The 14,795-nt window shown below is 52.2% G+C and overlaps 1 protein-coding gene across 4 annotated transcripts in view; it reads left to right on the forward strand.

Moving 5' to 3' along the window:
• LOC138447765 (intercellular adhesion molecule 1-like) overlaps positions 1 to 14,795 on the forward strand; it is a 218,496-nt gene that overhangs the window by 63,230 nt on the left and 140,471 nt on the right. The window contains exons 1-2 of one of the 4 annotated variants that reach the window (XM_069604101.1): positions 6,053 to 6,226; positions 6,893 to 6,996. The exons of 2 other annotated variants lie outside the window; for them this stretch is intronic. Coding sequence is in view for 1 of the 2 variants with exons in the window: in XM_069604096.1 (XP_069460197.1) it covers positions 6,163 to 6,226 (64 nt within the window). In the remaining variant the exon portion in view is untranslated. Of the gene's footprint in view, positions 1 to 6,039; positions 6,227 to 6,892; positions 6,997 to 14,795 lie in introns of those variants that run through there. One more of the 4 variants, XM_069604096.1, reaches the window with a different exon arrangement.

Genomic DNA, 14,795 nt, shown 5'->3' on the forward strand with positions numbered 1-14,795 from the left:
TGTGGCAGTGTATGCTAGTGTCAGTGCCAGACGCCCATTTCTCTGAGATGTGGGACGGGGTTATGTGTGGCAGTGTATGCTAGTGTCAGTGTCAGGAGCCCATTTCTCTGGGCTGTGGGAAGGGGTTCTGTGTGGCAGCGTGTGCTAGTGACAGTGCCAGGCACCCATTTCTCTGAGTTGTGGGAAGGGGTTCTGTGTGGCAGTGTATGCTAGTGTCAGTGCCAGACGCCCATTTCTCTGAGATGTGGGACGGGGTTCTGTGTGGCAGTGCGTGCTAGTGTCAGTGCCAGGAGCCCATTTCTCTGAGCTGTGGGAAGGGGTTCTTTGTGGCAGTGTATGCTAGCATCAGTGTCGGGAGCCCATTTCTCTGTGCTGTGGGGAGGGGTTCTGTGTGGCAGTGTATGCTAGTGTCAGTGCCAGGCGCCCATTTCTCTGGGCTGTGGGATGGGCCTCTGTGTGACAGTGTATGCTAGTGTCAGTATCCCATTTCGGTGAGTTGAGGGAAGGGGTTCTGTGTGGCAGTGTATGCTAGTGTCAGTGCGAGGAGCCCATTTCTCTGAGCTGTAAGAAGGGGTTCTTTGTGGCAGTGTATGTTAGCATCAGTGTCGGGAGCCCATTTCTCTGAGCTGTGGGAAGGGGTTCTGTGTGGCAGTGTATGCTGGTTTCAGTGCCAGGAGACCATTTCTCTGAGCTGTGGGAAGGGGTTCTGTGTGGCAGTGTATGCTAGTGTCAGTGCCAGGAGCCCATTTCTCTGAGCTGTGGTTAGGGGTTCTTTGTGGCAGTGTATGCTAGCATCAGTGTCGGGAGCCCATTTCTCTGAGCTGTGGGGAGGGGTTCTGTGTGGCAGTGTATACTAGTGTCAGTGCCAGGCGCCCATTTCTCTGGGCTGTGGGATGGGCCTCTGTGTGACAGTGTATGCTAGTGTCAGGATCCCATTTCGGTGAGTTGAGGGAAGGGGTTCTGTGTGGCAGTGTATGCTAGTGTCAGTGCCAGGAGCCCATTTCTCTGAGCTGTGGGAAGGGGTTCTGTGTGGAAGTGTATGCTGGTTTCAGTGCCAGGAGCCCATTTCTCTGAGCTGTTGGAAGGGGTTCTGTGTGGCAGTGTATGCTAGTGCCACTGCCAAGCGCCCATTTCTCTGAGCTGTGGGATGAGGGTCTATGTGGCAGTGTATGCTAGTGTCAGTGCCAGGAGCCCATTTCTCTGAGCTGTGGGAAGGGGTTCTGTGTGGCAGTGTATGCTAGTGTCAGTGCCAGACGCCCATTTCTCTGAGATGTGGGACGGGGTTATGTGTGGCAGTGTATGCTAGTGTCAGTGCCAGACGCCCATTTCTCTGAGATGTGGGACGGGGTTCTTTGTGGCAGTGTATGCTAGCATCAGTGTCGGGAGCCCATTTCTCTGAGCTGTGGGATGAGGTTCTGTGTGGCAGTGTATGCTAGTGTCAGTGCCAGGCGCCCATTTCTCTGGGCTGTGGGATGGGCCTCTGTGTGGCAGTGTATGCTAGTGTCAGGATCCAATTTCGGTGAGTTGTGGGAAGGGGTTCTGTGTGGCAGTGTATGCTAGTGTCAGGAGCCCATTTCTCTGAGCTGTGGGAAGGGGTTCTTTGTGGCAGTGTATATTAGCATAAGTATCGGGAGCCCATTTCTCTGAGCTGTGGGAAGGGGTTCTGTGCGGCAGTGTATGCTGGTGTCAGTGCCAGGAGCCCATTTCTCTGAGCTGTGGGACGGGATTATGTGTGGCAGTGTATGCTAGTGTCAGTGTCAGGAACCCATTTCTCTGGGCTGTGGGAAGGGGTTCTGTGTGGCAGTGTGTGCTAGTGTCAGTGCACATTTCTCTGAGCTGTGGGAAGGTGTTTTATGTGCCAGTGTATGCTAGTGTCACTGCCAGGCGCCCATTTCTCTGAGCTGTGGGAAGGGGTTCTGTGTGGCAGTGTATGCTAGTGTCAGTGCCAGACGCCCATTTCTCTGAGATGTGGGACGGGGTTATGTGTGGCAGTGTATGCTAGTGTCAGGGTCAGGAGCCCATTTCTCTGGGCTATGGGAAGGGGTTCTGTGTGGCAGTGTGTGCTAGTGACAGTGCCAGGCACCCATTTCTCTGGGCTGTGGGGAGCGGTTCTGTGTGGCAGTGCGTGCTAGTGTCAGGCGCCCATTTCTCTGAGTTGTGGGGAGGGGTTCTGTGTGGCAGTGTATACTAGTGTCAGTGCCAGACGCCCATTTCTCTGAGATGTGGGACGGGGTTATGTGTGGCAGTGTATGCTAGTGTCAGTGCCAGACGCCCATTTCTCTGAGATGTGGGACGGGGTTCTTTGTGGCAGTGTATGCTAGCATCAGTGTCGGGAGCCCATTTCTCTGAGCTGTGGGATGAGGTTCTGTGTGGCAGTGTATGCTAGTGTCAGTGCCAGGCGCCCATTTCTCTGGGCTGTGGGATGGGCCTCTGTGTGGCAGTGTATGCTAGTGTCAGGATCCAATTTCGGTGAGTTGTGGGAAGGGGTTCTGTGTGGCAGTGTATGCTAGTGTCAGTGCCAGGAGCCCATCTCTCTGAGCTGTGGGGAGGGGTTCTGTGTGGCAGTGTATGCTAGTGTCAGTGCCAGGAGCCCATTTCTCTGAGCTGTGGGAAGGGGTTCTTTGTGGCAGTGTATGCTAGCATCAGTGTCGGGAGCCCATTTCTCTGAGCTGTGGGGAGGGGTTCTGTGTGGCAGTGTATGCTAGTGTCAGTGCCAGGCGCCCATTTCTCTGGGCTGTGGGATGGGCCTCTGTGTGACAGTGTATGCTAGTGTCAGGATCCCATTTCGGTGAGTTGAGGGAAGGGGTTCTGTGTGGCAGTGTATGCTAGTGTCAGTGCCAGGAGCCCATTTCTCTGAGCTGTGGGAAGGGGTTCTGTGTGGCAGTGTATGCTAGTGTCAGTGCCAGACGCCCATTTCTCTGAGATGTGGGACGTGGTTATGTGTGGCAGTGTATGCTAGTGTCAGTGCCAGACGCCCATTTCTCTGAGATGTGGGACGGGGTTCTTTGTGGCAGTGTATGCTAGCATCAGTGTCGGGAGCCCATTTCTTTGAGCTGTGGGATGAGGTTCTGTGTGGCAGTGTATGCTAGTGTCAGTGCCAGGCGCCCATTTCTCTGGGCTGTGGGATGGGCCTCTGTGTGGCAGTGTATGCTAGTGTCAGGATCCAATTTCGGTGAGTTGTGGGAAGGGGTTCTGTGTGGCAGTGTATGCTAGTGTCAGTGCCAGGAGCCCATTTCTCTGAGCTGTGGGAAGGGGTTCTTTGTGGCAGTGTATATTAGCATAAGTATCGGGAGCCCATTTCTCTGAGCTGTGGGAAGGGGTTCTGCTGGTGTCAGTGCCAGGAGCCCATTTCTCTGAGCTGTGGGACGGGATTATGTGTGGCAGTGTATGCTAGTGTCAGTGTCAGGAACCCATTTCTCTGGGCTGTGGGAAGGGGTTCTGTGTGGCAGTGTGTGCTAGTGTCAGTGCACATTTCTCTGAGCTGTGGGAAGGTGTTTTATGTGCCAGTGTATGCTAGTGTCACTGCCAGGCGCCCATTTCTCTGAGCTGTGGGATGAGGGTCTATGTGGCAGTGTTGTCTAGTGTCAGTGCCAGGAGCCCATTTCTCTGAGCTGTGGGAAGGGGTTCTGTGTGGCAGTGTATGCTAGTGTCAGTGCCAGACGCCCATTTCTCTGAGATGTGGGACGGGGTTATGTGTGGCAGTGTATGCTAGTGTCAGTGTCAGGAGCCCATTTCTCTGGGCTGTGGGAAGGGGTTCTGTGTGGCAGTGTGTGCTAGTGTCAGTGCCAGGAGCCCCTTTCTCTGAGCTGTGGGAAGGGGTTCTGTGTGGCAGTTTATGCTAGTGTCAGGAGCCCATTTCTCCGGGCTGTGGGGAGGGGTTCTGTGTGGCAGTGTATGCTAGTGTCAGTGCCAGGCGCACATTTCTCTGAGCTGTGGGGAGGGGTTCTGTGTGGCAGTGTATGCTAGTGTCGGTGCCAGGCGCACATTTCTCTTAGCTGTGGGAAGGGTTTCTGTGTGGCAGTGTATGCTGGTGTCAGTGCCAGGAGCCCATTTCTCTGAGTTGTGGGAAAGGGTTCTGTGTGGCAGTGTATGCTAGTGTCAGTGCCAGGAGCACATTTCTCTGAGCTGTGGGAAGGGGTTCTGTGTGGCAGTGTATCCTAGTGTCAGGAGTCCATTTCTCTGGGCTGTGGGATGGGCCTCTGTGTGGCAGTGTATGCTAGTGTCAGGATCCAATTTCGGTGAGTTGTGGGAAGGGGTTCTGTGTGGCAGTGTATGCTAGTGTCAGTGCCAGGAGCCCATTTCTCTGAGCTGTGGGAAGGGGTTCTTTGTGGCAGTGTATATTAGCATAAGTATCGGGAGCCCATTTCTCTGAGCTGTGGGAAGGGGTTCTGCTGGTGTCAGTGCCAGGAGCCCATTTCTCTGAGCTGTGGGACGGGATTATGTGTGGCAGTGTATGCTAGTGTCAGTGTCAGGAACCCATTTCTCTGGGCTGTGGGAAGGGGTTCTGTGTGGCAGTGTGTGCTAGTGTCAGTGCACATTTCTCTGAGCTGTGGGAAGGTGTTTTATGTGCCAGTGTATGCTAGTGTCACTGCCAGGCGCCCATTTCTCTGAGCTGTGGGATGAGGGTCTATGTGGCAGTGTTGTCTAGTGTCAGTGCCAGGAGCCCATTTCTCTGAGCTGTGGGAAGGGGTTCTGTGTGGCAGTGTATGCTAGTGTCAGTGCCAGACGCCCATTTCTCTGAGATGTGGGACGGGGTTATGTGTGGCAGTGTATGCTAGTGTCAGTGTCAGGAGCCCATTTCTCTGGGCTGTGGGAAGGGGTTCTGTGTGGCAGTGTGTGCTAGTGTCAGTGCCAGGAGCCCCTTTCTCTGAGCTGTGGGAAGGGGTTCTGTGTGGCAGTGTATGCTAGTGTCAGGAGCCCATTTCTCCGGGCTGTGGGGAGGGGTTCTGTGTGGCAGTGTATGCTAGTGTCAGTGCCAGGCGCACATTTCTCTGAGCTGTGGGGAGGGGTTCTGTGTGGCAGTGTATGCTAGTGTCGGTGCCAGGCGCACATTTCTCTTAGCTGTGGGAAGGGTTTCTGTGTGGCAGTGTATGCTGGTGTCAGTGCCAGGAGCCCATTTCTCTGAGTTGTGGGAAAGGGTTCTGTGTGGCAGTGTATGCTAGTGTCAGTGCCAGGAGCACATTTCTCTGAGCTGTGGGAAGGGGTTCTGTGTGGCAGTGTATCCTAGTGTCAGGAGTCCATTTCTCTGGGCTGTGGGAAGGGGTTCTGTGTGGCAGTGTATGTTAGTGTCAGTGCCAGGAGCCCATTTCTCTGAGCAGTGGGAAGGGGTTCTGTGTGGCGGTGTACGCTAGTGTCAGGAGCCCATTTCTCTGAGCTGTGGGAAGGGGTTCTGGGTGGCGGTGTATGCTGGTGTCAGTGCCAGGAGCCCATTTCTCTGAGTTGTGGGGAGGGGCTCTGTGTGGCAGTGTATGCTAGTGTCAGTGCCAGGAGCCCATTTCTCTGAGCTGCGGGCAGGGGTTCTGTGTGGCAGTGTATGTTGGTGTCAGGAGCCCATTTCTCTGAGCTGTGAGAAGGGGTTCTGTGTGGCAGTGTATGCTAGCGTCTGTGCCAGGAGCTCATTTCTCTGAGCTGTTGGCAGGGGTTCTGTGTGGCAGTGTATGCTAGTGTCAGTGCCAGGAGCCCATTTCTCTGAGCTGTGCGGAGGGGTTCTGTGTGGCAGTGCGTGCTAGTGTCAGGAGCCCATTTCTCTGATCTGTGGGGAGGGGTTCTGTGTGGCAGTGTCACTCAGCGCACAGCACGCTAATGTTGATGCCAGGTACACATGTCTTGCCCTTGTGTGGGGAGAAGAGCCACGCGTGACTTTTCACACAACACGGATCTGCTCGCACCAGCGCCAGGCGCCGATTTCTCTCTCTGGCGCTCAGTATTGGCTCTGATGTGCAGCACACTGAGATTTGAATTCAAGTTTCACTCTCCCAGGCCCTTTCCTTCCTTCCTCTGGAGTTAGTCCAGGAAAAGCAAAACACAGCAGACGCCAGCCATGAGCTAAACCTCCCCACACCCTTTTACTAGGGGAATGGTTCACTCGCTGGGGTGTTTGACAAGCAGAGCTGCGCTGTGTCCCTCGGAGCTCCTCTGCACCGGGCACCCTTCCTCGGCAGTATGAGGGCAAGTGGGGTTTTCCAGCACGTCCTCCTGCTCGTTGTTCCTGGCCTGGGAGTAGCAGGTGAGTGAGTTGGGTCTATTTGAGAGAAGTTGAGTGAGGAGATGGGGCAGTGAGTCTGGATGTGGGAGTTCTGATCAGTAACAGAGAGGGCTGTTGAGTCGATGGGTGATTGAGTGTGTGAGTGAGTTCGTGGTTGAGTTGGAGATGTGAGTGGGAAGGTGTGTGCGTCTCTGAGTGTGGATGCATGTCAGTGAGTCCGGGAGTGAAAGTGATGAGAAGGTGGGATGATGTGTGTGAGTGGAGTAAGCGTTTGAGCCAGCAGCGGTTGGGTGAGTGGGTGAGTGAGTGAGTGAATGTGTTAGTGGGTGGTTGTGTGAGTAGGTAGACGGGTTTGTGATGGAGAGACTTGCTGCATATGCTGTGTGAGTGAGTCGTGTGAATGAGAGTGAGTTGGTCTGTGAGTTTGAATCATTAGTGGGAGGCTATTTTGGCGAGAGTGTGGCTGAGTGGGTTGTTGGGTAGGTGAGTGAGTGGGTGGATGCATCAGTGTGTGGTTGTGGGTAAGCAAGGGAGTTGCTGGTTGGGCTGAGTGAATGTCTACGGAGGATGGTTAGTCGGTGGACCCTAGAATGAGTGGGTTCATGGGTCATTGACTGAGTGTGTTGGTCAGTGAGTGGCTGGTTCAGGGTGTGTTCTAATGGGCGGCTGGATCTCCTTCCTGTGCAGGGCAGATCTAAGGGGTGGATGCATTACTTTTGGGAAGTGAGAGTCAAGGAATACCGCAGAATCAGGTGCTGCACAGCCTGCGAGTGCACATCCAGCCGTCTCAGGTGGGTGAGTTCACTCTCCATGCTCATTTCACCCTTGGCCTCCATGCTGGATAGGTCTAGTTTCTTATGTCTTGCTTAATAATGGTACTTAAGGACTTATGAGTACAGTGGAGCGGTAAAAATCAGCAGGGACTGAGTGTTAACGTTGTTACCACCGCATTACCACAGCGCTGTACTACAAGATAGGTGTGAAGTGGAGCAAAAAGCTGGAGGTAAACCCGCCACTTCACTGTTGAAAATCGCAAAATTACCCTTGGCGGTAATTCTGCCGAAATACCCATGGAGTCAGCTGGACTCCAATAAATGGGGACTAACACCTCCTATCACCACTTGCAATCCGGCAGTAAATCCGTGGACCAAGTGGTGGTAACAGTAGCTCAGTTTGACTCTATTCCGGAGGATTTACCACCGGAATACCGCCAAACATGTAATGAGGAGTAAGTGTGACCAGGCATGCCATATAGGACTAGTGTGGCACAGAGAGTTGAAAACTTTGCCCAGGATCACACAGCCTGGTGGTGTGAGGAATCTAGGACTGACACTCAGGCCTCCTTGCTTTGGGGGCAACAAATGACCGATTTGGCTACCGAGGTGCACATTGTGTTGTAATTGTGAAGGGGTCGTTTTGAAAATGGAGTGGTAGAGGTGGGACTGTCAACGTGTGCCTGCGAAAAAGTCGGACCCCAAAAATATAATCACACATTCTATATGACATGGTTATAAGATCTGTGCAGCCTCATGTTGTGATACATGTGGGCAGGGGGCCACCAACATTAGCCCACACGTGCTGTCGGGTCCCCTGCATGCAGTTCTCAATGTTCACAGGGCAGAGGGGGCAAGGAAAGGGGGTTGCGGTGCAAACTTTTTACTCTTTCATCTTCCTCATCGTCTGCTAAACAACCAAACGCCACCTGCAAATTCGCCTTTAATACGGCACTTGATGTCATAATTGAGCAAACGCACTTAGCAACACTTGTTTGGATATCTTCGTGGTACTGGTATTTTTTGTCCCTAACAGTCCTTACAATTTCCTGTCAATTGAAATAGGCCATTCGATTCAGCACTAACCATGTATCTGTTGCTTAACTGTTCTGTGCCTTCATGAAACAATCTAACCCTTATTGGATGCATATAATTTGTTCTGTGCCTTTATAAGGCAATGTAAGCCTGTGCGTTTGCCCAGGATTTAATAACTGGGCAATGCTTTTAGCAACAGGGCCCGGATTATCCAACATTTACACTGGGTTTAATAACTGGGCAATGCTTTTAGCAACAGGGCCCGGATTATCCAACATTTACACTGGGTTTAATAACTGGGCAATGCTTTTAGCACCAGGGGGCAGATTATCCAACATTTACACTGGGTTTAATAACTGGGCAATGCTTTTAGCACCAGGGGCCGGGTTATCCAACATTTACACTGGGTTTAGTAACTGAGCAATGCTTTTAGCACCAGGGGCCAGATCACTGTGTTCTGAATCTGTGGTAAACTAGGGTCTTTCTCCCCCTGCAGGATTTTCAAACTTAGGTGGCCTCTCCACTGGGTACCTGATATGCATTATTGTGTTCACTGTGTTCTGAATTTGTAGTAAACTAGGGCCTGCTGCTCTCTTCCTGCCCGCTCTTGCTTGTCCTACCCCCCCTCACTCCCTCTTATCCCATGGTGCTCTCAGTCTCTCCTATCTTTTCTAACTGCTTCGCCATTGACTATCCTGCTCTCCTCACTAAATCTGGTAGGAAAAAGTTTAAAAAGCACATTCTGGTCTCCAACCCAGGCCTCCCTATCGCTGACACCTACACCAGCGCCTCCTCTAAGGAAACTCTCACTGACATTCTCTTTTTTGTGCCTTCACCTGACCTATGGACCCTTCATATGGTCTCTGTGCTCTCTCCTTTATACTCTTCTCCCATTAATGGTGGCACCCGCTGGGACGTCCTCTTGGCCTCCTTCCACTCCTCTAAGGCCATCGTTAATGTCTACGCTAATGGGACCGTCTTGGTCCAAGGCCCTCAGGCCAATCTTCACCTCTTTGATAGACGCTTCCCTCGCCTCATCAACTTCCTTTCCTCGCCTGCTGTCCCCCCTCCTCTGTCCTCGGCTACCTTGCTCGTACCCTCCCTCCCTGCCCCCTCCCGTGTTCCTTCTTCTCCTCTGCAGGGCGTACCTCTGATCTGTACCCCTCCCCGGAAGTCCTTCAAAGATGGCAACCTTCTCCACATTGCCACTCTTAACTCTCGCTCTGCTGTCAAACATTCCTCTGATATCTGCCGCCTTCTTGAGGAACTGGACCTTGACGTACTCGGTCTCACTGAGACATGGTTCACGGCCAGCTCTGTCACCAGCTTTGACACACTCCTACCTGACAGCTACAAGATCCTCTCTGTGCCCAGGCCCAACCGTACTGGGGGGTGTGGCTCTTATCTTCCCTGAGTAGATTCCTGCCACTGTTATTCCCACGCAGACCTACTCCTCTTTTGAATGTCTTGTCTGCCGACTCTCTCTCTCTCCTAGCCATTCCCTTACCTTGGCTACTATCTATCGGCCACCTGGTCAAATTTCCTCCTTCCTCTCCGAGTGGGTGGACTTCTCCTCCTCACTCCTGTCCTCAACCACTCAACTCCTCTTTCTTGGAGACTTCAACATCCACCTGGATGCCTCCTGTCCCCCTTCTGGACTCTTTCACGACCTCTGCGACTCTCTCTCACTCTCTATTCTCCCGTCTGGGCCAACCCATTCTGCTGGGCACACTCTTGATGCCTTGATCTCTTCTGACCTTCCCCTCTCTGTCCCTCTCTCCACCCCTCTCTCCTGGAGTGATCACGTTCTCCTCTCACCTCACCCTCCCTACCCCTCAGGCAAAGCCACCCTCATCACTGCCATCTTCCTTCTCGGTCATCCGACCCATGAAGCGTGTGTCAGTTGAGGCTTTCGCTGCCACCTTCTCGCCCCCTCTTCCCCCCTCGGCTGACTCCCACCCTGACACAGCCCTCTCCACTCTCTACTCTGCTATATCAGATACTCTTGATATCCTTGCCCCTGTTATGAGAATCCGCCTGAAGCCCAAAGCCAAATGTAACTCCTGGTATGACTCTGATCTCGTCACCCCTAAACGCTTGTGCAGGGTGGCAGAGAGGAAATGGCGTGCTTCATGTTCATCCTCTGACAAAAAGGCCTGTCGCCTGCTCCAAAGGCAATACCGGCTCTCCGTTCTCACCAAGAAGAGAGCCCTTATCAAAGCCCGCATCACTGTGGCATCTAACAATTCGGCTGAACTCTTTAAAATCTGCAAGGAGCTGGCCAACCCTGCTGCAGTCTCTACCTCTCCTGTCCCCTCCCAGGCCCTCTGTACGGCACTGGCCTCTCACTTCATTTCAAAAACTCAGGACATCTTGTCCTCACTCTCCTCCCATCACCTCCCCCCCTCTATTCCCTGCCCATCCTCTGGCCCTTCTGCAGCCACCCCTCCTCTCTCCTTCTCTGCCTTTCCCCTTTTTTCTGCTATGAGGTTTCGAGACAAGTCTGATCTATGAAAGTCTCGTCAACACAGGTCCACCCCTGCTCCTCCAAAACTATTAAGGACCACATTGACTCCTTGGCACCTGCCCTTGCTGACTTCTGCAATCACTCCTTCACCCCTGGAGTCTTCCCATCCCCTCTCAAGCACTCCCTTGTGCACCCCCTTCTTAAGAAACCCTCTTCCGACCCGTCCTGCCCAGCTAACTATCGCCCTATCTCTATCACTCCTTTCCTGGGCAAGCTCCTGGAGAAACTTGCCATCTCCCAGCTTAATCTCCATGCTGAATCTGTCGGTAGCCTTCATGACCATCAGTCTGGCTTCAGAGCTGCCAGAAGCATGGAAACTGCTCTCCTGAACTTCCGTGAGGACCTGCTCTCGAACCTTGACTCTAACATTCCATGTGTTCTCATTTTGCTTGATCTCTCTTCTGCCTTTGATACTGTCAACCATACCATCCTGCTTAACCGTCTCTGTGATAACCTGGGTATCAATGTTCAGGCTCTGGCTTGGCTGACCTCTTTCCTCTCAAATCGACCCTCCCAGTTCCAACTGGGATCTTTCCTGTCTGACATCTTTTTCTCTACCTGTGGTGTCCCCTAGGGTTCTAACCTCTCTCCCTGGCTGTTCAACCAGTATCTGGCACTTCTCGCCCACTGCATCGCTGCTCTCTGCCCCAACTTTCAGTGCTATGCGGATGATACCCAGCTCATTTTCAGGCTACCCTCAGCCTCCTCTTCTCCTTCCCTCATCTCTGACTGTCTTTCTGCTATCCAGGAATGGTGTGCCGCCAACGACCTCTGCCTTAATGCCAGTAAGACCGAGATTCTACTCATCGGCACACCCACTCCCTCCTTCCCTGCAGCTCTCTGGCCGGCCTCTCTTGGCCCTCTTCATGCTCCTACCTGCAAGGCAAAAAACCTCAGGGTCATCTTCGACTCCACACGCTCCTTTCTCTCCTCACATTTCTGACGTTTCTAAGAAGTCACACTACCAGCTGCACCTCCTCAGATGTATCCTTCCTTTCCTCTCCTTCCCCCAGAAGCTCACTGTCTCCAGAACCCTGGTTCTCTCGAAGCTGGACTACTGTAACAGCCTCTATCTAAATCTGCCTGCCTCTACTCTCCGCCCTCTGCAACGCATCCAGAACAGGACTGCGAGACTTGTCCTTGGCCTCAAGCCCAGGGACCGTATCTCGCCAGGACTGAAATCGCTTCACTGGCTCCCTGTGGCTGCGAGGATTAAGTTCAAAACCCTCTGCATTGTCCACAAGGCCTTCTGGGGCCTGGGGCCAAATTACCTTCAACTCTCCCTTCCCAAATATCTTCCTTCTCGAGCACTTCGCTCTTCCGCCTCCAACTCCCTCAGGGTCAGCCGCTTCTCCAAGCAACGAGTTGGGGGGAGATCTCTCTCCGCAGCAGGGGCCTCCCTCTGGAACAGCCTTCCTGCCCCCCTGAAACTTGAGGAGAACCATCTCCGGTTCCAGAAGCACCTCAAAACCTTCCTCTTTGCTTCTGCTTTCTCTCTCCCTCTCCCCTGCTAAATCACTGAAACTGTACTGAATCAGCAACTGGGCCACTCACCAATCTCGGTCCTTGGCCCAGCTACTCTGCCCTGCACTGCCTTCTGGCAACCCCTGCACTGCGGGACTGTCTCTGTATCCCTACAGCCCCCCTTCCCAGCACTTGTCTGCACTTATCTTGCACTTGCCACCAGCTGGCCCTTATTATTTATCTTGTTCATTACTAACCCTGTACTGCACTTTCCCCTCTCCCTTTCCCCCTTGCACTTTTCCCGTCCCCCTTACCCATGCACTTGCGCGATCTGAATGACACCTGGCCTAGTAGGATCGTTGTCTGTCTCCCCTTCTTCCCCCCTCCCTGCCTTGTCGCGCCTTGAAACACTTGTGCATAGGCGCGTTACAAATGCCTTATCATATCATATCTTTAATAACTGGGCAATGCTTTTAGCACCAGGGGCCGGATCATCCAACATTTACACTGGGTTTAGTAACTGGGCAATGCTTTTAGCACCAGAGGCCGGATCATCCAACATTTACACTGGGTTTAGTAACTGAGCAATGCTTTTAGCACCAGGGGCCGGATCATCCAACATTTACACTGAGTTTAGTAACTGAGCAATGCTTTTAGCACCAGGGGCCGGATCATCCAACATTTACACTGGGTTTAGTAACTGAGCAATGCTTTTAGCACCAGGGGCCGGATCATCCAACATTTACACTGGGTTTAATAACTGGGCAATGCTTTTAGCAACAGGGCCCAGATTATCCAACATTTACACTGGGTTTAATAACTGGGCAATGCTTTTAGCAACAGGGCCCGGATTATCCAACATTTACACTGGGTTTAATAACTGGGCAATGCTTTTAGCACCAGGGGGCGGATTATCCAACATTTACACTGGGTTTAATAACTGGGCAATGCTTTTAGCACCAGGGGCCGGATTATCCAACATTTACACTGGGTTTAATAACTGGGCAATGCTTTTAGCACCAGGGGCCGGATTATCCAACACTTACACTGGGTTTAATAACTGGGCAATGCTTTTAGCACCAGGGGCCAGATTATCCAACATTTACACTGGGTTTAATAACTGGGCAATGCTTTTAGCAACAGGGCCCGGATTATCCAACATTTACACTGGGTTTAATAACTGGGCAATGCTTTTAGCAACAGGGCCCGGATTATCCAACATTTACACTGGGTTTAATAACTGAGCAATACTTTTAGCACCAGGGGCCGGATCATCCAACATTTACACTGGGTTTAGTAATTGAGCAATATCATATTATAATTTCCAGAGAAAGAAATCGCTTTAGAAAGACCACTCTGAGACTGCGCAGACTTTCTAAAATGACCAGTCACGCCCCTGCCACATACGAGAGCGCACAGGGGTTGACAGGCAGGCTGGGGCCTGGCGGAAGACGGAAGCTGAAGCCCCGGCCGCGTTAGGTAAGTTATGGGGCGTGAGTGTGTGTGTGTTTTGAGGGGGGAACATTTGGTGTGGCAGGGGCCAGGGAGAAGGTGGGTGCATGTTAGTTTGTTTTTGGCTGGACAGAAGCAGGGGGAGAGGGGCAAATCGTCTCGGGAGGATAGCTCAGGAGCAACACACTTGCCTTGGAAACAAGACGATGCGGAGCAACACAGGTTCGATCCCCGGATCCGCGATTAGAAACCTCAGGATATAAAGCGCGTCATAAATAACCAATTACAATTACAGCCCTACAATTTGATTTGAAGAGTGAGGGCGGGTGGGGAATAGTAGTCAATGAGGTTTGGTGGGGTGAAACCCCCCTGAAAGAGTGACATTTCTGAATATTGAAGGTTGCACTGAATCATCTGAATAAAATAGGTATTTTCGGTATGCGGCCTTCACGATTCGGAAATTTCACATAGAACCCTTCAATTAGCACAACGGGCCATAGTATCTACCTTTTGCAATGGATTTAATAGTTGAGCAAGTAGTAGTAATCATTTTATTCAGATACCAAATCCATTAAAACACATGAGCATATACAATTACAACAATAAAAAGAAATTCGATATTACATCCTAAAATCCTATTCGTTAAAAACAGGGAGAAATGCCTGTGACCTAAATCTATTGCCTGCATTCAGTGCCACCTTAAAAGAAATGCACTCGGTCTTCACGAGGTCCCAGGGGCCGACCGCATCCAGGCCAAGCCCTGAGAGGCAACACATTTAGCTTGGCCCTTAAAATGTTCGTTCGGCATTCAGCAGTCTTTATTTTGGTGATAGTAGGTGCATCGCCCGCTTGAATTGGCCTGGGGTTATGGAATTTTAAAGTGGGTAAATTAACACTTATCACAAGAAGGGCTTCTATCTCAAGCTTTACAGATCTTTCTATTAAAAGAGTGCAGCACTTTCTACGGGAATAGTCTCTCAGTGCTGTTACTGCTTTCAACCCTCTTGATTGGCTGCCTGGTTCCTTTAGAGTCTTACAAGGCACCAGGCCCCCCTAATCCAGTCTACCCCTGCACTTGGTCTCCCCAGAGCCCCCAGTCAACCTGCACTTGTCCTTCCGGCACTAGCCTGGCTGGGCCTGCTCCCTTGTAACACTTCCAGCCCCTTTCCTCGCACTTAGCTTGTGGACCGTTCTGTCCCTGCACTCTCTGCTTTCCCCTGGATCTGCCCACCTGGCCTCCCCTTGGACACGTTTGTCTCATGGGCCCTTCCGCCCTGACTGGCCATTCCCATCCTCTCCTCTCCCTCTACTCTGCACTTCTCTTCACTGCGCTTGCACG

The sequence above is a fragment of the Ambystoma mexicanum genome, chromosome 3q, assembly GCF_040938575.1.
Source record: "Ambystoma mexicanum isolate Mex_15411 chromosome 3q, UKY_AmexF1_1, whole genome shotgun sequence".
NCBI lineage: Eukaryota > Metazoa > Chordata > Amphibia > Caudata > Ambystomatidae > Ambystoma > Ambystoma mexicanum.